The 24,169-nt window shown below is 34.9% G+C and overlaps 1 protein-coding gene across 2 annotated transcripts in view; it reads left to right on the top strand.

Moving 5' to 3' along the window:
* Positions 1–24,169, top strand: part of TBCK (TBC1 domain containing kinase) — a 281,985-nt gene that overhangs the window by 138,274 nt on the left and 119,542 nt on the right. For both annotated transcript variants that reach the window (XM_008955359.4, XM_003829981.5), the window contains exon 23: positions 6,818–6,993. In XM_008955359.4, coding sequence (XP_008953607.4) covers positions 6,818–6,993 — 176 coding nt within the window. The remainder of the gene's footprint in view (positions 1–6,817; positions 6,994–24,169) is intronic.

The following is a 24,169-nucleotide window of genomic DNA, read 5'->3' as shown; positions in this document are numbered from 1 at the left end:
AGCTACAAATAAAATAAAATATGTAGGAACAAATTTAACAAAAGAAGTGAGAGATCTCCACAATGAGAACAAACACTAATGAAATAAATTATAGAGGGCAATAAAAAATGGAAAGATATCATGTGCTTATAGATTAGAAGAATTAATAATGTTAACATGTTCATGCTACCCAAAGTGATCTACAGGTTCAGTGTAATTTCTATCAAAATACCAATGACACTCTTAACAGAATTCAAAAAAAATATTCCTAAAATTTTTATGGAACCACAGAAGACCCCAAGTAGCAAAAGCAATCTTGAGTAAAGAGAAGAAAACTAGAGGCCTCACACTAATTCCCAAATATACTACAGAGCTGTAGTAACCAAAACAGCATTGTACTGACATGAAAACCTGCACATAGACCAATGAAATGGAGTAGATAACTCAGAAATAAATTCACACATTTACAGCCAACTTATTTTTGACACAGGTCAAATATACATTGGGGAAAAGACAGGTTTTTTTAATAAATGGTGCTGGGAAAACTATATCTCCATATGCAGACTAATGAAACTAGACCCCTGTCTCTCACCGTATGCAAAAATTAAATCAAACTTTATTAAAGACTTAAATGTAAGACATGAAACTACTAAACCACGTTGCGGAAATGTCTCACAACATTGATCTACTAGACAAGGATTTTTGAGGTCAGACCACAAAAACACAGGCAACCAAAGCCAAAGTAGACAAATAGAATTACATCAAGCTAAAATTCTTCACAGCAAAGGAAACAATCAACAGAGTGAAGAAACAACCTACAGAATGGGAGGAAATGTGCAAACTCTTCAACCAACAAAGGATTAGTAACCAGAGTACATAAAGAACTCAAATGAATAGCCAAAAAACAATCCTATTTAAAAAATGGGTAGATGATCTGAATAGACATTTCTGAAAAGGAGACATAGAGACAGATGTGGTGGTGTATACTTGTAGTCCCAAGTATTCAGGATGCTGTGATATAAGATCACTTGAGCCCAGAAGTTTCAGGCTTGTCATAGGTCATAGTCTATGATGATGTCTGTAGTCATTACACTCTAACCTGGGTAACTTAGTGAGACCCTGTATTTAAAAAAAAAAAAAAAAACACTTAAAAATGGCCAACAAGTATATGAAAAAGTACTCAATATCACTAATTATCAGAGAAATGCAAATCAAAACCACAATGAAATTTTATCCAAGTTTAAAAGGCTATCACGAAGAAGACAAAAATAATAGATGGTGCAGAAAGTGGGATGTTAGTACACTGTTAGTGGGAATGTAAATTAGTATAGCTACTATGAAAAACAGTATGGCGGTTCCTCAAAAAAGTAGAAATAGAAGCACCATAAGATCCAGCATTCCCACTGCTGGATATATGTCCAAAAGAAAGGAAATCAGGATATCGCAGAGATGTCTGAACTCTCATGTTTATTGCAGCACTATTCACAATAGCCAACATACAGAATCAACTTAAGTGTCTATCAATGAATGAATGAATAAAGAAAACGTACATAAAAACACAATGAATTACCATTCAGCGATAAAAGGCAATGAAATCCTGTCATTTGCAACAACATGGATGTAATTGGAGGTCATCACATTAAGTGAAATAAGCCAGGCACAGAAAGACTATGTCATATTCACAGTATCACATATTCTAACTCATACTTGGGAAACTAAATAAGTTGAGGTTGAGAGTAGATTGATAGTTGCTAGAGGCTAAGAAGAATGGGCTGGGGGATGGGGATGAAGAGAGAGGTTGGTTAATGGATACAAAATACAGTTAGAACGAAGGAATAAGCTGTGTTGTTCAATAGATAGCACAGTAGGATGACTATAGTTAACAATAATTTGTTATATATTTCAAAATAGCTAGATTTAAAATGTTCCCAACATAAGAAAATAAATATTCGAATTGGTAGATGTTCTGATTACCCTGTTTTGATCATTACACATTGTATGCATATAGCAAAATATCACATGTATTCCATATTTAATTAATACATAAACTATGTACAATTTTATTTATTAATCTAAAAATAACAGTAAAGTAGAAAAACCAAGCCATCTTCATGTTTTGTTCAAGTCTTTATAGGCAAAGTTTGGACCCTAGTCAAAAAAGGGCTCTAAGGAGCCTGGCTAGACTTTGGTCAAGGAGAGCATCTTTGTCAATACCCAGAAGTTACTTCAGATAACAAAAATATAACCTATTAAACCAAAGTAAATATGTTCAGCTTACTCTTAGTTATATGTAGAGCATGCACAGCCATTGTAATGTTGCCCAATATCAAGGAAGTATAATGGAGAGAATTTGGTGTAGAAAGAGGCAGCATTCTTCATTGTTGTGGTTGAAATATTTTTACTTTGTCAAATTTTACAAAAGTGACCATTTTAATGGTAAATATGGAGAGGCATTCTTTGGAGTAGTAGAGCCACTGAGTCTTGAGACTCAGAGCCAATAGGCATAGCAGAGAGCAGGAGTGAGTGAATGTATATAGTTATACAGGCCCCTCCCATGGTCATATCTGGGAAGGCTGGCAAGGATGAGCTTAGAAGATCAGAGAATTATTTGGAAAAACTCAGTGTTCCCAGAAGGAGAAATATCTTACTTAGGAGTCTTCTAACAAAATAACCATGTCCCCAAATTACCTTATAGTTAATCCACCAGTCACTAACCCCAGCCCACATAAAAAAAAAAAAAAATTCAATCTGATTTTTGGTGCTGTTCTTGTAAATATATAGAATCAAAGATCACAAAATCTCTGAGGAAAGCTTCCAATTAAGATACAGAATAGTATAAACTGAAAAAATAATATATTCAGAAAGATAACTATGAGAAAATTAACTATGAAAAAACAGAACTTTTAAACATAACAATGAAAATTGTTGAAAATCTGGAAATTGATTTTTTTTCTTTTTTTTTTTTTTTTGAGAGAGTCTTGCTCTGTAGCCAGGCTGGAGTACAGGCGTGATACAGGCGTGATCACTGCTCACTGCAGCCTTCACCTCCCAGGTTCAAGCAATTCTCGTGTCTCAGCCTCCTAAGTAGCTGGGGTTACAGGTGCACTCCACCACATTTGGCTAATTTTTGTATTTTTGTTTAGTAGAGACAGGGTTTCACCATGTTGGCCAGGCTGGTCTCAAACTCCTGGCCTCAAGTGATCCTCCTACCTTGGCCTCCCAAAGTGCTAGGATTATAGGCATGAGCCACCGTGCCTGGCCTGGAAATTGAAATTGATATAGAAATGCAATGATGTTTGTGATGAAAATGTAAGATGATAAAATTTAGGAAATCTCACAGAGTATGAAACAAAAATACACGTGGAAAGTAAGAACAAAAGGACAAAATTATTAGAAATTAAATTCAGGAAGTTCAAGATTCTTACAGAAGAGAAGATTTTAAAAGAAACAAATTATCACAAACATCAAAAACATACTTTTTGTGTAACTGAAGGACTACTCAGGGATCCACCAAATGCCCAGCACAATGAAGTATATGCATAAGTATATCACCATGAAATTTCATAATACAGGGATCCTAAAACTTAACAGAGAAACAGAAAATCATGTACAAATAATCCTAAATCAGAATTTTATCAGACTTCTCAGCAGCAGACTTTGGAGCTCTACCTTTAATAACTCAGAAGAAAAAAATTCAACCCCAGAATGCTGTATCTGGTCAAACTATCAGTCAAGGGCAGATTAATGATATTCGTTGAAGGTTTTTGAATAGTTTACCTCCTGTGTACTCTTTCTTTGTAGCTGCTGGATAATGTGTTTCATCAAAATGAGAAGTAAATATGAAAGAGTGGTAAATAATGTCTTACCCAAAAAGTTAGGAATCAAATATAGGGGAGAGCCTAAGAGAATTGGATAATGGTAAAGAGAAGTTCCAGGACAATAGCTATGCAATAAATTTCAGAAGGAATTTATAGCCATTAAAGTGAGAGAAGAGCAGGCTCAGGAAAGCTGTCTTTTCCATCTATCCTTGCCCAAATGGTTGTGTTTATCATATTGAAAATAGTTCAGTATTTCTGAAAGATCTAATACTAATGGGTGCCAATGAAGAAATTAATAGATTTAGAGAAGTTATTTTACCCAGAGTTGCAAAATACCTCATGGAGCTTTAATTCAAACCTGGGAAACCATAATCCATGTTTTATTCACAATGCATTGTCTCAATAATTATAATGCAAGGTTAAAAAACAGTAGTGCCATGTAATGAGAGATTACTTTGTAGGAGTAATTGTGCATTTTAATGTACAGTTCACAAAGTACTTTTGCATTATATTTTGATTATGATAATGTGCTTTGGAAGGGTTTTGAGATGAGAGGTGACATGAGTCAAGTGAAATGGAAAATGAGATATCTGTTAGAACTAACAATCAGGATAGAATCGGGATGGATGCCAGTACATCATCAAGATTCACTGTAAACCTTTTATGGTGTTGATGGGATGTCTTGGAAGCAGATAAAAATAACTTTTCCAATGCCAGTGATTGAAGGACTGCACTACAACCTTTGCTCTAGATCACTGACTCACCTTCAAACTTTGCTGGTGACAGATGTGTCAAATTGATTTGAGCCCTGCAAATACAAAATCAATGGACTGAAACCCTTTCCTTTGGAAACTAAACTGTGTTAAGTAGACAGACTTTAGATGGTTGAGTATTTTCTCTCATTAGCTGCCAAATTTTTATCTTAACTATTTGAATTGGAAGTTTTCTAAAATGAATTGCGCTATCTCTTTTTTCTTAAACAGGCTAGAGAAATCTGTCTTAAACTTTGATTTTTCTTCTAGTTTGTGTTTGTATTTTCTTTGTGAAATAACAAGTTGATATTGTTAGAGAGCTTCACTATATTATCCATTGCCCAAATAAATAGGCCCATGCCTCAAAGCTTGTTTCACTCTGTTTTATAGTTTTTATATTAGGAATAGCATATCAGGTGATGAAATCTGACCTCTTTTTGTAGCCGTGGAAGTAATGAGCTGTGAAGTTGGTAAACATCACTAAGGAATGCCTAATTGAGTAACTGGTCTTATCAAACTATCTTTTCATATTCCAAATCTAAGTTAGGAAGTAACAAAAGATGCCTTATAACCTTATAGTAACTTCAGACTTCTACTCATAGTAACATACTTAACAAATCACTTAACTTCCTTGTGTCTTAGTTTCTTTGTCTTTAGCAGAAATAGAAGGTGGGAAGAAGAATTACGATACCTGTCTTTAATAAAATCATTGTAAGAATTAAATGGATTAAGTGAAAGTATACAATACCTGTCACATAATAGATGGTCAGTGTTACCTTCTTTTTCCCTCTTCCAGATTTCTTCACCTTACCACAGCAGATAACTCTAAATGATTACTCATGCACTATCCACAGAATTTACTTAATGCCTATTTCCTTTTCCCCTTACAAGCCCTTCATTTCAAAAAGAGGGGGAGAAAAAAAGAACTTACCACTTTCTGACATGTAATATATTTTTCTCCATTGCCTGCCTGAGCCCGACACTTGGACTTTTACAGAGGAAATGAGAATATATGCCATTTGCTACTTTTAGAAATATGGAAAGATAAAAACTAGTCAGTGCTAAACTCCTTCATCACAGTCAACTTCTTGAATTTCTCCGCCTTTCTGTGATCTTTCTACTTTCGCCATAGAGGACTGGCTAACTTCTCATCAGGACGTTGGCCTCCTAAAGAGATACAGTCTCATCCAAAACACAAACAATATAGAGTTGTAGTAACCTTTCTATGTATATTACCTCTGCATTAAAGATGCTTACATTTCAAACATGAGAAACAAAAGGAAATCTAATATGAAAGTGTTTCTATTTTATCTTTTACTCAAGTGCATTTAAACCTTAACTTGATTAAACTTTAAAACCTTTCTTCATTTAACTCAAGAGATTATTAAAGAATGGAGAAATGCTAGTTGGGCATGGTGGATGATCCCTGTAACCCTAGAACTTTGGGAGGCCAAGGCAGGTGGATTGCCTGAGGTCAGGAATTCAAGAACAGCCTGGGCAACATGGTGAAACCCCATGTCTACTAAAAATACAAAAAATTAGCCGGGCGTTGTGGCATAGGCCTGTAATCCCAGCTTCTAGGAAGGCTGAGGCACGAGAATTGCTTGAACCTGGGAGGCCAAGGTTGCAGTGAGCCGTGATTGCACCACTGCACTCCAGCCTAGGAGACAGAACAAGACTCTGTCTCAAAAACAGGAAAAAAAAAATTGAGAAATGCTGAATTGAGATTCTGAAAATTTTTTTCTGATTATTTTATATCTTATTTAATGGCAGTAAAACTGTCAGTTCACTTTACTAGAATTCATTCTGAATCAGCAATCAACATCTTCTAAATCTTTTGTCTACCTATTCCCAAACTGTACTCTCCCCCTACAGCTTTCGTTTCACATTGGAAAAGTGGAAACATTATCAGCATAAATTTGGCAGATTTTTAAATAAGGAGATGTGTTCTATTCTGTGGCATTTAAATAATGATACTCTGAAATATATACATATGTATATGTAGATAATTCCAAGTAAAAGACACACATGAAAACATAAGTAGATACATTTACAAATATATATAAGCAAATTATACCAAATATTTCCATCAATCCAGTCATAAATATGCTGATTAATAGCTACATTGTTTTTTTTACTGACATTTTTTCTAATAACTTATCATCTTAGCCATATTTAGATATATTCACTTAGGAGAGATGGTGTTTATTACATTAAAAGAGCAATCTAAATTCTATACATTTGCTTTTTTAAAACATTTCTATCTAGAAATTGATATTGAACGCTGTGTGAGAGAATCTATCAACCTGTTTTGTTGGACTCCTAAAAGTGCTACTTACAGACAGCATGCTCAACCTCCAAAGCCATCTTCTGACAGCAGTGGAGTCAGAAGTTCGGCACCTTATTTCTCTGCTGAGTGTCCAGATCCTCCAAAGACAGATCTGGTATGTATTTGCGGATTTAGTTTACAAACTCTAAAAGGAGATGGATGTTAAAATTAATATACCCTAGTATCTTTATTGTTCTTAATGGTGTCATTTATGTCCTTTTAATGTAGATATTTTCTAACACATGATTTGATTCATAGAAATATTCCAGAAAACCATTATATCTATTTGGTTATAGAGTTAGGAAGATTATTTTGACGTACTCCTCCAGGTAGCAAGTTTTGCTTTTTTTGTATGCATTTGTAGTATCTGTTTATATATCAATTGGTTATATAGTGAGAGATTACAGAAGCAAAGAAAGAATTAAAAAAATAGAAAAAGAGTTGTTAGTAGAGCAGGAACTTATTGTTGGTTGACAGAAGAAACAGCATTTGTAAAACTATGCCATGTAGGTGTTTCAACATTATCATTCTTACTAAACACAGTTTATAAATATGGTCAACAAAGCTTTCAGTTATAATAATTCATACATTTCGAATATTCTAATATTATCATAGTATCATAATTATTTCCACGAAATTGAATTTCAGTTAATATGCATGTATTGCTTTTCAGATATGGCACTTTCTATGATTTTATTTATGTCCCCAAATATATGGGTACATTCATTTGTTCATATATTTCCATCACAATCAAATTATATTAAGGTCACTTATAAACATGACCCTGCTTATGACTGAATACAGAGCAATTTCAATAATTATAATCTCTGCCTCTAGATATATAGATGATAGAGAGGGAAACAGCTAAATGAATATATATATGAAAGATTATAAGACATTTCTAAAATATCCTGAGAGAGAAAAGAATAAGAACCCACACTTATAAATAAATATTTGCATTATAGTTTTCCAAAAGTAGTAGTTGTCTTCTGCCTGCCTGGAAGAAAGTAAGTTCTCAAATACTAGAAATATTCAGCTGAAGATATTTCCATGTAATGAATTTTGGTGAGAGAACTCATTTGTCAGTAAATGGTAAATGTTGTTCTAGATCAGGGATCCCCAACCCCCAGGCCACAGACTGGTACCAGTCACAGGAACCAGGCCATACAGCAGGAGGTGAATGGCAGGCACGCCAGCAAAGCTTTATCTGTATTTATGGCCACTGCTCCATTACTTGCATTACCACCTGAGCGCTGCTTCCTGTCAGATTAGCAGCAGCATTACAGTCTCATAGGAGCACAAATCCTCTTGTGAACTGCGCATGTGAGGGATCTAGGTTGCATATTCCTTATGAGAATCTAATGCCTGATCATCTGTCACTATCTCCCATTATCCCCAGATGGGACCATTAAGTAGCAGGAAAACAAGCTCAGGGCTCCCACTGATTGTACATTATGAAGAGTCATGTAATTATTTCATTATATATTATGATGTAATAATAATAGAAATAAAGTACACAATAAATGTAATATGCTTGAATTATCCCAAAACCATCTGCCACACCCTGGGTCCATGGAAAAATTGTCTTCCATGAAGACAGTCCTTGGTGCCAAAAAAGTTGAGGAACACTGTTCTAGATGACCTGTAAGATAGCTTGAAACTTTGAAATTCAGCAGTTCTAAATACAAACTTATTTAATAGTTTCTTTGTTTCAAATTTTGAATTATATCCTCTTTATAGCAGAAAAACATTTGTTAAAAAGACTGACTTCTCCATTTTATTGCCTTTGTTCCTTTCACAGATTAGTTGGTTGTATTTATGTGGGTTGATTTCCGAACTCTCTATTCTTTTTCATTGATCTGTTTGTCTGTTCTTTTGCCAATACTATGCTGTTTTGATTTATAATTTGTCTTGAAGCTCAGAAGTGTCAGTCCTCCAACTCTGTTCTTTTTAATACTGTGTTGGTTATTCTGAGTCTTTGTTTCCAAATAAACTTTAAAATTAGTTTGTTGATACCTACAAAATAACTTGCTGCTATTTTGATTGGGATTACATTGAATATACATATCAATTTAGGAAGAACTGTTGACAATACAGGTTGATTGTCTCTTTTCAAAGATGCTTGGGACCAAAAGTGCTTCAGATATTTTATTTGTTCTGATTTTGGAATATTTGCATTATACTTACTGATTGAGCATTCCTAATCCAAAAATACAAAATCCAGATTGCTCCAATGAGCATTTCCTTTGACTATCATCTTGGTACTCAGAATGTTTCCGATTTTGGAACATTTTGGATTATGGATTTTGGAACTAGAGATATTCAACCTTTATTGAGTCTCCTATCCAGGAAATGGAATATTTTTTCATTTATCTAGTTGTTGGATTTCTTTCATCAGATTTTTATAGTTTTTCTCATTTAGATCTTATATATATATAGTTAGACTTATATCTAAGTATTTGATTTTGAGGAATGCTGATGTAAGTGGTATTATTTTTTATTTCAAATGCCATTTGTACATTGCAGGTATACAGGAAAGTGTTTGACCTTTTATATTAACTTCGAGTCCTGCTACCTTGCTGTACTTACTTATTAGCTCCAGTTTTTTGCTCAGTTCCTTCAGATTTTCTATATATATGATCACATTATTTGAAAAATGGACAGTTTTATTTCTTCCTTGCCAATTAGTACACCTCTTATTTTCTTTGTTTGTGTTATTGCATTAGATACAACATCTAATATAATGTTAAAAAGAAATGGTGAGAGGACATCCTTACCTTGTTCCTGGTCTTAGCAGGAAGGCTTCTAGGGTGTCACCAGAAAGTATTGTGTGAGCTGTAGGTTTTTGTAGATGTTTTTTACAAGTTGATTAAGGTCTCTTTTATTCCCAATTTGCTGAGAGATTTTTTATCATGAATGCATGTTGGATTTTGTAGAATGTGTTTCCTGTATCTATTTGTATGATCATGTGAATTTTCTTCTTTAGCTTGTTGGTGCAAGAATTACATTAATTAATTTTCATATGTTAAAACAGCCTTGCATGCCTGGGATAAATTCTACTTGTTCATGGTATATAATTTGTTTTATACATTGTTGGATTTGACTTTGATAATATTTTGTTGAGGATTTTGGTATCTATGTTCATGAGAGATACTGTTTTCTTGTAATGTCTTTGTCTAGTTTTAGTATTTAGGGTAATACTGGCCTCATAGAATGAGTTAGGACATATTCGTTTTGCTTCTGTCCTCTCAAAGAAATTGTAGATAGTTGGCATAATTTCTTCCTTCAGTCTTTAATAGAATTTACCAGTGAATTCATCTGGGTCTGATACTTTCTGTTTGGAAATGTTCTTAATTATTGATTGAATTTCTTTAATAGATGCAGGCCTATTCAGATTATCTAATTCTTCTCATATAAGTTTTGTCATATTGTGTCTTTCAAGCCATTTTATCCAGGCTATCAAATTTATGGGCATAGAATGGTTCATAATATTCCTTTGTTATCATTTTATTGTCTATGGGATCTGTACTGAGATCTCTTTCATTTCTGCTATTTGTAATTTGAATAATCTTTTTTTTCTTAGCTGGTTAAAGGCTTATTGATTTTATTCATCTTTGCAAGGAGCCAGCTTTTGGTGTCATTGATCTCTTTGATTTACTGTTTTCAATTTCATTGATTTCTGCTCTGATTTTTATTTTTCTTCTACTCACTTTGAACTTAATTTGCTGTTCTTTTTCTAGTTTTCTAAGGTGGAAGCTTAGATCATTGATTTTAGAACTTCCCTTATTTCTAATATATACATTCAAAGCTGTACATTTTCCTCTAAGCATTGTTTTTGATGCATTCCACCAATTTTGATGTTGTGTTTTCATTTCCATTTAGTTAATATTTTGACCTATGTGTTAATTAAAGGTGTTTTGTTTCGTGTCTAAGTATGTTGGTATTGATTCTCTAAGACTAATAGCTTGTAGCGAATTCAACCAATTGTATATATATATAAATATATATATATACAGTTCTATATATATATACAGTTCTATACATACAGTTCTATATATATAGTTCTCTCTCTCTCTCTATATATATATACAGTGTGTATATAATACACACACACACCCCTATATATATGAATAAGTTTATCTCTTTCTTTCAAGTTATTATGTTTCCAATTGTTTATTGTCTGTTGCTTTGGACAGAACCTCTAGTTTAAGAGTAGGTAGACTTACTTGTTCCTGAGTTTAATGAAAATGCTTCTAATTTCATCATTTAAGTTTGATGTTTTTTATACTGTTTATTGAGACAATTATTGTACCATCTTTTCTGTATTTCTGAGTGTTTATCATGAATGTTAAATTTTATCAAATGCTTATTTTGTATTAATTTGGGATTATTTCATCTTTTATTGTGATAATGTATTATATTATTACAGTTTCTTATATTTAATGGTCATTACATTCCTGAGATAAAGTCTACTTGGTCACTAACAAAAAGACATACTGGCTATATTTGATTTGCTAGTTTTTAAAAAAATTTATGCACCTATGTTTATAGATTAGATAAGTCTATAATTTTCTTTTGCTTTTTGTCCTTGTCAGGCTTTGGTCTTAAGATTATATTACCTATTGGGTACTGTGCTCACTACCTGGCTGACAGGAATCACCCTAAACCTCAGCATCATACAATATACCCTTGTGACAAACCTGCACATGTACTCCTAAATCTAAAATAAAAGTTGAAATTATTTTTTAAATTTTATTTATTTCTCCTGTCTGCTATTTAATCATTTTCTATAAAAGGAATTACCTCTTTTACATAAATTGAGGAAACTTGTCTGAAAAACCACTTCTGTAAGTTCATGTTGTTTGAAAAGTATTTCTATTTAGTTAACATGTTTATTTTCTCAAAATTTTTTCTAAAAGTACCTATTTTAATTTTTTATGTTTATAGAATTCTGTACATAAAATATTTTTAATTTTTGTTCTTTTTTATCTGAAATGTCTACATTTTTAATATTGTTTATTTGAAGGTTCAAATATGTTAGTATAATAGAAAGCAGATACAAAAATAATGTATGCATGCTGTAAAAAGAATATTTATTAAAATTAGCATAATCAGAATTCAGGTTCATATTATATATTCTTATGTCTGAGTCAAAAACAGATTTTAAAAGCGGCTTTTATAAACTGAGATAAATTGTACTCTATTACTAGTAGAATGGAAGGTTAAAAGTGGATATTAGAAGAAAAATCAATTTTACTTTCATTTCTGCATGCATCTATTGTATTTATTCCCTGAAGCAGAGTTTTATAATAGAAAAAGCATGAGCTTTGCTGTTAGATGGGCTTGGTTTCAAATTTCAACCCTGTTCCTTTTTCTTCATATAATCTTGAATAATTCACATAACCTCTCTAGTTTCCTATCTGTAATCGTTAGCATACTTAAAATAATACCACCCTGGCAGGGTTACTTTAAGAATGATATATGTAAAGCTCCTAATTCAGTGTCTAGTACATAATAAGCACTCCAAAAGAGTAAAAAATCATTATTACAAGTTTAGTAATTAACAGTTAATTTTTTTTACTTTGCAGTCTGCCCAAGAACTTTATGACAGTCTTCTATATCTAAATAATCTCTACAAAGGACATGATGTTCTAGTATTCTGTTTTTCCTCAGCTATGTTAGCTCATTACTATCACTTTACATTTAGAAACCACTATAAAAACAGTGTGGAGAGTAAGGATTAGGGAGGCTGGCTTTTCAAAGAAGGAATCTTTCTGGCAGTTCTACCTCAGTAAATTCAGTTTAAAATTTCACTTTGACCTTTACTTCTTAGTCTTAATACTATTTTCATCCCTAAACTAAAGAATTGCCAAAATAATTATTTCATCTAGTGCCAAAGTCTTTCCCATCAGTTTTCTCTTAAATAGCTAAAACTGCTTGAGAATTCTGACTGAAGTTTATTAATTGAAGAAAATAATAAGTAAAGATATGTAATCTTGGTTAATAGAATGAATGTTTTTGAACGGAATGTATTTTGGGAAAATCTCTACTTAATCTTTGATTTTTTAAAATCTATTTCTTTGTTAAATTTTAATCACATATTTATGACTGGTATTACTTACATGCAATATGTAAATGAGCAATAATTATTGTTAAGTTCTTTGAATACTTCATTATGAATACATATACTAACCCAAGATTTTATTAAATAAATTAATTTTTTTATTTACATAATGCTAACTGCTTGTATATACTATTACCATAAAAATGATAGCATTTATTGCATTACCTTCAGTTTATAAGGTATGCTTTCAGTGTAAATTAAATATGAGTTTACTGTAGATAAAATCTTATTTAAAGCACATTTTTATACTTTTGGTTCAAATAGTTTCCAAAATTCAAATATAAATGCCAGTCTACAAATTTTCATCTCAATAATAACAACACTACTTTTTAGATTATGAACAGTTTAAAAATAACACCACAGTGCTTTATGATTTTCAAGTACCCAGATACATTATTTTTATCTGCCCCTAAACAAATCTGTGAGATGTTTGATCCCCATTTTAGTTGTAAAGAGACTCAGAAACCTTACTTAATACAAGTTAACTTATAAATTGCCATTTTATCAGTACTGTAAATGTGTTTTTCACTCTTATTTATTGGAACATATATATTAATATATATCATATCCTACTGTACACTTGGCTTTTCAAGCATTTTTTAATTTTTCTCTATTTCTCTAGAAAATACATTAACATATACTCATGCAATCATCTGCATACCTACTCTTAAGAAGAAATCTTTTTACAGTAAGTATAAGGAAAAGTACAATTATGTATCCTTTTTTTGCTAACATATTGAGGGTAAAATGTTAACCTAAAGGAGAACTAAACACTGTCTGCTGAAATTATTTAGAGCAATAGATGCATTGAAAACAAAAAGGTTAGCTTTGCATCTGTTCTTTTTACTGGTTCAGTTCTTCTGCCATTATCTAATGTTCTGTAGGCAATTTTAGAGCTATTATGATAGGCACAATTTTAGTGAAAGATGAAGACTAGAAACCCTGGCAGCTACATATAAGGGTAAAATGTGTCAGCCCTCTAGAAGTTAAGTAGAAGACATTTTATAGAAAATAATATCTTTTGAAATTTGTTTTTCCATAGTAATGTATAATCTTATTCTACCATTGGCCCAAAAAATAAGCAAATAATAATAATAATAATCCAACATAAGAAAATAAGGGATAGTTGGATTTGGGGATAGGATATCAAAAGACCTTGATTTACTGGATTAAAATATGAACTTTTCTTTCTATATTCCAAGTGTAGAGAAGGAGAACGGCAAACAAATTCCTAGACAGAGATTGATATGGTTTGACTGTGTTCCCACCCAAAGTCTGATCTTGAATTGTAGTAATTCCCATGTGTCAAGGACAGGACCAGGTGGAGTAATTGAATAATAGGGGCAATTTCCCCTATACTGTTCTCATAATAGTGAGTGAGTTCTCATAAGATCTGTTGATTTTCTAATGGACTTCCTCCTTTGCTTGGCTCTCATTCTCTTTCTTGCCACCAAGTAAAGAAGGACATGTTTGCTTCCCATTCTACCATGATTGTAAGTTTCCTGAAGCCTGCCAAGCATTGCTGAACTGTGAAACCTCTTTCCTTTATAAATTACCCAGTTTGGGGTATGTCTTTATGAGCAGTATGAGAACAAACTAATATATTAAATAGGTACTGATACAGTTGGGTGCTGCTATAAGGATACCAAAAATGTGGAAGTGATTTTGGAACTGGATAACAGGCCGAGGTTGGAACAGTTTGGAGGGCTCAGAAGAAGACATGAAAATATGGGAAAATTTGGAGCTTCCTAGAGACTTGGAATACTCAGAAGACAGGCAGATGTGGGAAAATTTGGAACTCCCTAGAGACTTATTGAATGGCTTTGGCCAAAATGCTGATAGTGATATGGATGATGAAGTCCAGGCTGAGATGGTCTCAGATGGAGATGAGGAACTTTTTGGGAACTGGAGTAAAGGTCACGCTTGCTATGCTTTAGCAAAGAAACTGGCAGCATTTTGCCCCTGCCCTGGAGATATGTGGAACTTTGAACTTGAGAGAGATGATTTAGGGTATCTGGCAGAAGAAATTTCCAAGTGGCAAAGTGTCCAAGAGGAAGCAGACCATAAAAGTTTGGAAAATTTGCAGCCTGATGATGTGAAGAAAAGAAAAACCCATTTCCTGGGGAGAAATTCAAGCCAGCTGCAGACATTTGCATAAGTAATGAGGATCCAAATGCTAATCACCAAAGCAATGGGGAAAATGTCTCCAGGGCATGTCAGAGACCTTCACAGCAGCCTCTCCCATCATAGGCCTGGAGGCCTAGGACAGAAAAATGGTTTCCTAGGCTGCTGCTATTCTGTGCAGTGTCAGAACATCTTCCCCTGTGTCCCAGTGACTTCAGCTTCAGCTGTGGCTGAAAGAGGCCAAGGCACAGCTCAGACCCTTGCTTCTAAGGGTGTAAACCCTAAACCTTGCAGTTTCCCACATGGTGTTTGGCCTGTTGGTGCACAGAAGTCAAGAATTGAGGTTTGAGAACCTCCACCTAGATTTCGGAGGATGTATGGAAATGCCTGGATATCCAGGCAGAATTTTGCTGGAGAGGCAGAGCCCTAACGGAGAACCTCTGCTAAGGCAGTGCAGAAGGGAAATGTTGGGTCAGAACTCCCACACAGAGTCCCCACTGGGGCACTGCCTAGTGGAGCAGTGAGAAGAGGGCCACCATCCTCCAGACCCCAGAATGGTAGATCCACCAACAGCTTGCACTATGCATCTGGAAAAGCTGCAGACAGTCAACACTATCCTATGAAAGCAGTGGAAAGTGGGGCTATATCTTGCAAAGCCACAGAGGCGGGGCTGCCCAAGGCCGTGGGTGCCCATCTCTTGCATCAGCATGACCTGGATGTGTGACATGAAGTCAAGGGAGATCATTTTGGAGCTTTAAGATCTGGCTGCCCTGCTGAATTTTGGACTTGCATGAGGCCTGTAGCCCCGTTGTTTTGGCCAATTTCTCCCAATTGGAATGGGTATATTTTTCTATTGCCTGTACCCCCATTGTATCTAGGAAGTAACTAACTTGCTTTTGATTTTACAGTCTCATAGATAGAAGAGACTGCTTTGTCTCAGATGAGACTTTGGCCTGTGGACTTTTGAGTTAACCCTGAAATAAGGCTTTGGGAGACTGTAGAAAAGGCATAACTGTGGTTTGAAATGTGAGGACATGAGATTTGGGAGTGGCTGGGATGGAAACATGTAATCTAACTTTTAAATAAATGGAATCATAGCATTTGTGTTGTTTCATGTTTCATACTTGCATCATACAGTTACCATGGCTTCTGGTTATTAGCTCCAGCCCAAACTTCTCTCTTTTTTTGCTTAGCAATATGTCTTTAAAGTCTTCTTACGTACACACATACACACACACACACACACACACACACACACACACACACACACACCTAATTCTGGTTAACAAGCTGCAAACCATTCCTTGGTACAGAAATGTTATCATGGTAGTAATACTTAATATTATTTGTATATCTCAAATGCAAGTAGCTGAGCTAATAATGTCTCCTCAGTTTACAACACATTACAATTATTGGACTGGTCAGACACTTTCTCCTATTTCCTTTTTACTTCTTTCTTTCTGCCCTGACCCTCACTCCTTGGTCTCTCTGCACAATCATTTAAAAAACAGTGGTTTGCAAATGTTGAATGTATATTATCCTCTCCAGGAAAGCTAAGAAAAAATGAAGCCCCTCTTGTTTAAAGGATAGGCCCTGAGCCTTTGTGTTTTTAGCTTATTCTCCATGAATTCTAATACTGGTTGCTCTATAGTTTATATAGGTTTCTGAATATGTACAAACCCTTTTAAGTTAAATATATATGCATTTATATGTATTTGTAGGGATCTTTTCTAATTTTTTTATTGTGATAAAAATACACACAACATAAAATTTACCACCTTAACCATTTTAAGTGTACAGTTCAGTGGTATTAAATACATTCATAATGTTGTGCAACCATCACCACCATCTATCTCCATAACTCTTTTCATCTTGTAAAACTGCACCTCTGTACCCATTCCATTGTAATTCCTTATTCTCCCCTCCTCTCCACAACCACAATTCTACTTCTGTCTCTATGATTTTGACTACTCTAAGTACCTCATAGAGTTGGAATCATATAGTTTTGGTCAGATTTTTTTTTTCTTCTTAAGGCTAAATAATACCCATTTTGTATATATACCACATTTTGTTTATCCATTCATTCATCAGTGGACACTTGGGTTACTCCCACATTTTAGCAATTGTAAACAATGCTGCTATGAACATGGGTGTATAAATATCTCTTCAAGATTCTGGTTTCAGTTCCTTTTGGCATATATCCAAAAGTGGAATTTCAGGATCATATGTTATCTATCTTTAGTTTTTTGAGGAACTGCCATACTGTTTTCTACAGCAGCTGTATCAGTTTACATTTTTACCAACAGTGTGCAAGGGTTGGTTTCAGTTTCTTCTCAAACTTGCGAGCACTTTTCTATTTTGATTTTTTTCTTTTTTTTCTTCTTTTTTTGAATAATAAATGTGCAGTGGAATCTCATTGTAGTTTTGATTTATATTTCCCTGATGATTAGTGATAGTGAGCATCTTTTCATGTACTTCTTAGCCATTTGTATATCTTCTCTGGAGAAATGCCCTATTCAAGGTCTTTTGAGTTGTTTCTTTTTTTGTTGAGTTTTAGGAGTTTTCTATATATTCTCAATATTATTCTCACATTAAATATATGATTTGCAAATATTTTATTTCATTCTGTAGGTTGCCATTTTACTCTGTTGAGTGTCTTTTGATGCACAAAATATTTTATTTCACAGAGTTCAATTTGACTATTTTTTCTCTGTCACCTAGGGCTTTGGTGTCATCTCCTAGAAATCAAGTGCCAACTCCAGTATCATGAAGCTTTTGCCCTATGTTTTCTTCTAAGAGTCTTAAAGTTTTTGGCCATACATTTAAGTCTTTGATTTATTTTGATTTAATTTTTGTATGTTATTAGGTGAGAGTTCAGCTTCATTCTTTTGCATGGAGATATACAGTTTTTCCAGAAACATCTGCTGAAAAGACTGTCCTTTACCCCACTGAATGGTCTTAGCCACCCTTCTCAGAACTTATTTGACCATATATAGGAGGTTTTATTTCTAGCTCTAGTCTGTTGGTCCATATGTCTGTCTGCCTTTATGCCAGTATCATACTGTTTTATTACAATAGTTTTGAAATAAATTTTGAAATCAGGAAGTCTGAGTCTTCTAGCTTTGTTGTTTCTTTTCAAGATTATTTTGTCTATTTTAGGTCTCTTGAGATTCCATATGAATTTTGGGATAGGTCTTTCTATTTCTGCTAAAAACATCATTGATATTTTGATAAGAATGTGTTGAATCTGTAGGTGGCTTTGAGTAATATTGATATCTTAACAATATTATATCTTTCAATCCATAAACGTGGCTTGTGTTTTCATTTATTTATGTCTTTCTAAATTTCTTTCGGCATTCTTTTGTTGTTTTCATTGCACAAGTCTTTCACCTCCCTGGTTAATTCCTAAGTATTTTATTCCTTTTGATGCTATCGTAAATCAAATTGTCTTCATTAATTCCTTTTCTGATTGTTCATTGTTAGTATATAGAAATACAACTGATTTTTGTCTATTTTTTTCTGTATCCTGCTGCTTTGTTGAATTCCATTATTAGTTCTAACAGAGTTTTGTGTAATGTTTAGGGTATTTTTTAGATATAAGATCACATCATCTGCAAACAGATTATTTATTTCTTACTTTTCAATGGATGGCTTTTCTTTTTCTTGCCTAATTTCTCCAGCTAGGACTTCCAGTACTATGTTGAAAATACATCCCAAAAGCAGGCATCCTTGTTTATTCATTATGTCAGAGGAAAAGCTCTCAGCCTTTCACCATTGAGCATGTTTTCTGTGGGTTTTTCATATATGACTTTTATTGTGTTGAGGAAGTTTCCTTCTATTCCTAGTTATTAAATGTTTTTATCATGAAACAGTTTGATTTTGTTCTTTTTTTTGGTATCAATTTAGATGATCATGTGGTTGTTTTTTTTTTTTTTTTCTCTCCATTCTGTTAATGTAATGTATCATATGGATTGATTTTCCTGTGGCGAAACATCCTTGCATTCTAGGAATAAATCCCAATTGATCATGCTGTATAATTTTAATATGCTTTTGAATTCAGTTTGCTACTATTTTGTTGAAGATTGTTGTTTCAATATTCATAAGGGACATTTGTCTTTAGTATTCCGTTTTTGCAGTGTCTTTGTATGGCTTTGGAATCAGGGTAATGCTGGCCTTACACAATGAGTTAGGAAGTATTCTACCCTCTTCAGCTTTTTAGAAAAGTTTGAGAAGGATTTGTGTTCTTTAGATATTTGGTAGAATTCACCAGTTAAGCCATCAGATCTAGGACTTTTCTTTCTTAGGAGATTTTTTATTACTGATTCAATTTCCCTGCTAGTACTAGATCTAGTTCGATTTTTTAACTCTTTATGATTTTAGTCTTGGTAAGCTTTGTGTTTCTAAGAACTTAACTACTTCATTTAGGTTAGTAGCTTCATTTTTAACTCCTGCCTTACCTTCCAAATTTAGTCAATCAAAAACTTTTGTTTATTAATCTGTATACTTCTCTCCAATTCTGCTGACAATATTTTACTCATGTTCACCATGATTACAGGCATGTGCTACCACACCCGGCTAATTTTGTATTTTTAGTAGAAGCGGGGTTTCACCATGTTGGCCAGGCTGGTCTCGAACTCCTGACCTCAGGTGATCCACAACCTCCCAAAGTGCTGGGATTATGGGCATGAGCCACCACGCCCGGCCTGTTGTACAATTTTCTGACTGGTCTCTCTGCATCCATTCTCATCTATCTTTAATCCATTTTTCAGACTTCAGCTACCATAATCTTTTTTAATCAAAATGTTTACCAAGACTCTTATTATTATACTGACAATAAAATTCAAACTTCTAACATGGTCTAAAAGTCCCAATGTAATATTTCCCTTGACAACTTTACCAAGATTTTCTGTCAGTATTGTTCCCTCTAATTTTTCTATGCTGTAGCACAGAAATTAGATTTCGTTCAGTTTTAGGTATACCCTATACATACTTCTGCTTTAAGGCCTCTATGTCTGCCTTCATTTTCTCTTTTAACATAAATTCCTAAAGATCAAGAACTGTATCATAGATTCTTAAATGAAATGATAGGGAGGGGGCAAAGTAAGATGGCCAAATTGAAGCCTTCACCGAGCATGTCTTCTGCACAGACACCAATTTAACAACTGTCTACACAAGCAAAGCACCTTCATAAGAACCAAAAACTAGATGAGCACCCACAGTACCTGGTTTTAACTTCATGTCGCTGAAAAAGGCACTGAGGAGGGTAGAAACAGTCTTGAATCACCAATGCCACCCCTTGCCCACCCCCCAGCAGGAATTGTGACATTGCATTGAACTCAGTGATACCCTGTTACAGCAGAATGCAAAACCAGGCTGCACTTAGCTAATGCCCACCCTCAGAGAAGATATTTAAACCAACTCTAGCCAGAGGGGAATTGCCCATCCCAGTGGTCCAAACTTCAGTTCTGGCAAGCCTTATCACCCTGGGCTAAAGTGTTCTGGGGCTCTAAATAAACTTCAAAGGCAGTGTAGGTCACAAGGACTGCAACTCTTGGGGAGTCCTAGTGCTTAACTTAGATTAAAGTGAGTGGACTAAGGAGGCACGTAACCTGTTGAGACACAGCCAGAGTGGCTAAGAGAGTACTTGCACCACCCCTACCCCAAACCCAGGCTGCACAGCATGGGGCTCCAAAAAAGACACCTTCTTTCCACTTAAGGAGAGGAGGGAGAAGAATAAAGAGGTCTCTGTCTTACATCTTGGAAACCAGCTCATCCACAGTAGGATAGAATACCAGTCAGTCATGAATCCCCCTTTCCAGGACCTAGCTCCCAGACATTTGTAGACACACCCTGGGCCAGAAGGGAACCTGCTGCCTTGAAGGGAAGGACTCAGTCCTGGCAGGACCCATCAACTACTGAATAAAGTGCCCTTGGGCCCTGAATAACCAGTAGCAATACCCAGGTAGTATGCCACTCTGAGACTTGCTGGCTTCAGGTGAAACTCAGCACATTACTAGCTATGATGGCTATGGGGAGAGACTATGATTGAGAAAATTAGAGGGAAAAGTAAGGGAGCTTTGTCTTCCACCTTAGGTACCAACTCAGCCACAGAGAAGTAGAGTACCAAGCAGGCTCTCGTGGCCCCCATTTCCAGGACTTGGCTCTTGGACAGCATTTCTGAACCTGCTGTGGGCCAAAGGGAAACTACACTGAAGAGTGAGTCCCAGGCCAGGCAGCATTCACCACAAGCTCGATGAAGAGCTCCTGGGCCTTAAGAGAACATCAGCAGTGGCCCAGCAGTACTCTCCATGGGTTTGTGATGGTGGTCATAGGGTGAGGCCCCTCTGCCTATGGAAAGCGGAGGGAAGAGTGGGAAATACTGTGTCTCATGATTTGAGTGCCAGCTTAGCCACAGTACAATAGAACACTAGGCACACTTCTAAGGTTTTTGACATAAGTCCCTGGCTCGCAGATGGCACCTCTGGACCTGCCTGGAGGAACTTCTGCCCTGAAGGGAAGGAAAAACCCTGGCTGGCTTTACCACCTAATGATTGTACAGTCCCAGGACCTTGAGTGAACACAGGCAGTAGCCAGGGTAGTAGTTATGACAGCAAGCCTTGGGCGAGACCCAGTGCTATGCTGGCTTTCAGTCTGATTCAGTGTGGTACCAGTGGTGGTGGCCACAAAGATGCTTGTGTCACACCACCCCAAGCTCTAGGTGGCTCAGAATAGAGAGAAAGAGGCTCTATTTTTTTTTAGGAGAAAGTAAGGGGAAAGAACAACAGTCTCTGCAGAGAATTCTGGATCTTATCCAAGACCATGAACGCAGTACCTCTACAAGTCTGCAAGAACAATAGTGTTACTGGGTTTGAGGTGTCCATTAATACAGATATAGCTTAGATCACAACACTCAAGTCTTCTGAGTACCTGAAAAGCCTTGCAGGAAATACAGGTTCAAATTAGCCCAGACTGTGAAGACTACAATAAATACCTAACTCTTCAATGTCCAGACACAGATGAACATCCACACGCATTAAGATCATCCAGGAAAGCATGACCTCACTAAATGAACTAAATAAGCCACCAGGGACCAATCCTGGAGAAACGGAGATATGTGACCTTTTAGACTCGAAATTCAAACTAGCTGTTTTAGGAAACTCAAAGAAATTCAAGATGACACAGAGAAGGAATTCAGAATTCTACCAGATAAATTTCATAAGAGATTGAAATAATTGAAGAGAAACAAGCAGGAATTCTATACTTGAAAAAGTGCAATTGGCATACTGAAGAATGCATCACAGTCCTCTAATAGAATGTATCAAGCAGAAGGAGTTAGTGAGCTTGAAGACAGGCTGTTTGAAAATACACAGTCAGAGGAGACAAAAGAAAAAAGAATAAAAAACAATGAAGCATACCTATAGGATCTAGGAAATAGCTTCAAAAGGTCAAATCTAAGAGTTACTGGACTTAAAGAGGAGAGAGAAACACAGATAGGGATAGAAAGTTATTACCCCTTTGAATAAAAAGGATGTTAATGAGTGATAATTATTACAGAGAACTTCCCAAACATAGAGAAAGATATCAATATCCAAGTACAAGAAGGTTATAGAACATCTAGCACATTTGATTCAAAGAAGACTACCTCAAGGCATTTAATAATTAAACTCTGAAAGGTCAAAGATAAAGAAAGGATCCTAAAAGGATAAAAGAAACAAATAACATACAATGGAACTCTTATATGTCCGGCAGCAGACTTTTCAGTGGAAACCTCACAGGTCATGAGAGAGTGGCATGACATATTTAAAGTGCTGAAAAAAAAAAAAATTTTTGCCCTAGAATAATGTATCCTCCAAAAATGTCATTAAACATGAATGAGAAATAAAACTTCCCAGACAAACAAAAAGTGAAGGATTTCATCAATACCGGACGTATCCTACAAGTGCTAAAGGCAGTACTTCAAACAAAAAGAAAAGACTTTCTAATAGAAGATTATCTGAGGGTTAAAAAAAAAAACTCACTAGTAATAGTACACAGAAAAACACAGAATATTATCACACTGTGACTCTGGTGTGTAAACTACTCTTATACTAACTAGGAAGACAAAATGATGACCCAATCACAAATAATGTATTTGCCCATTCTCAAACTGCTATAACTGTAATAAAATACCTGAGACTGGGTAATTTATAAAGAAAAGAAATTTAATTGGCTCACAGTTCCACTGTACAGGAAGCAAGGCAGCATCTGTCTGCCTTTGCGGAGGCCTCAAGGAAATTTTTCTCATGGCAGAAGGCAAAGTGATAGCAGGCATCTTACGTGGCAGAAACAGGAATAAGAGAGAGGGGGGATATGCTACATACTTTACACAAGAACTCACTATTGCGACGACAACACCAAGGACGGTAGTGTTAAGCCATGAGAAATGACTCCCATGATCCAATCACCTCTCACCAGGCCCCACGTCCAATATTGAGAATTACAATTTGACATGAGATTTGGGTGGAGAGACATGTCCAAATCGTGTCAAATAATAACTACAACAACATTTCAAGACATTGACAGTACTTTAAGATATAAACAGGAAAAACAAAAAGCTAAAAAGTAGGGGAACTAAGTGTAGAGTTTTAATTTTCTTTTTGCTTGTTCATTTGTTCTATGCAAACAGTGTTAATATTATCAGCTTAAAATAATGGATTATAATATATTATTTGAAAGCCTCATGGTAACGTCAAATCAAAAAACACACCACAGATACATAAAAAATAAAAAGAAATTAAATCATATCACAATAGAAAATCCCCTTCACTAAAAGGAAGACAGGAAGGAAGGAAAGAAGGAAGAGAATATCTCAAAACAACCAGAAATCAAATAACAAAATGGCAGGGGTAAGTTCTTATCAATAATACTGAAAGTAAATGGAATAAACTCCTTAATGAAAAGATATAGAATGGTTGAATGGATTAAAAAAGCAAGACCTAATGATCTGTTTGTTACCTACAAGAAACACACTTCACCTATAAAGACACATGTTGACTAAAAATAA

Source organism: Pan paniscus, chromosome 3 (assembly GCF_029289425.2).
Source record: "Pan paniscus chromosome 3, NHGRI_mPanPan1-v2.0_pri, whole genome shotgun sequence".
Lineage (NCBI taxonomy): Eukaryota > Metazoa > Chordata > Mammalia > Primates > Hominidae > Pan > Pan paniscus.
This window is presented reverse-complemented; position numbering and strand designations above follow the sequence as displayed.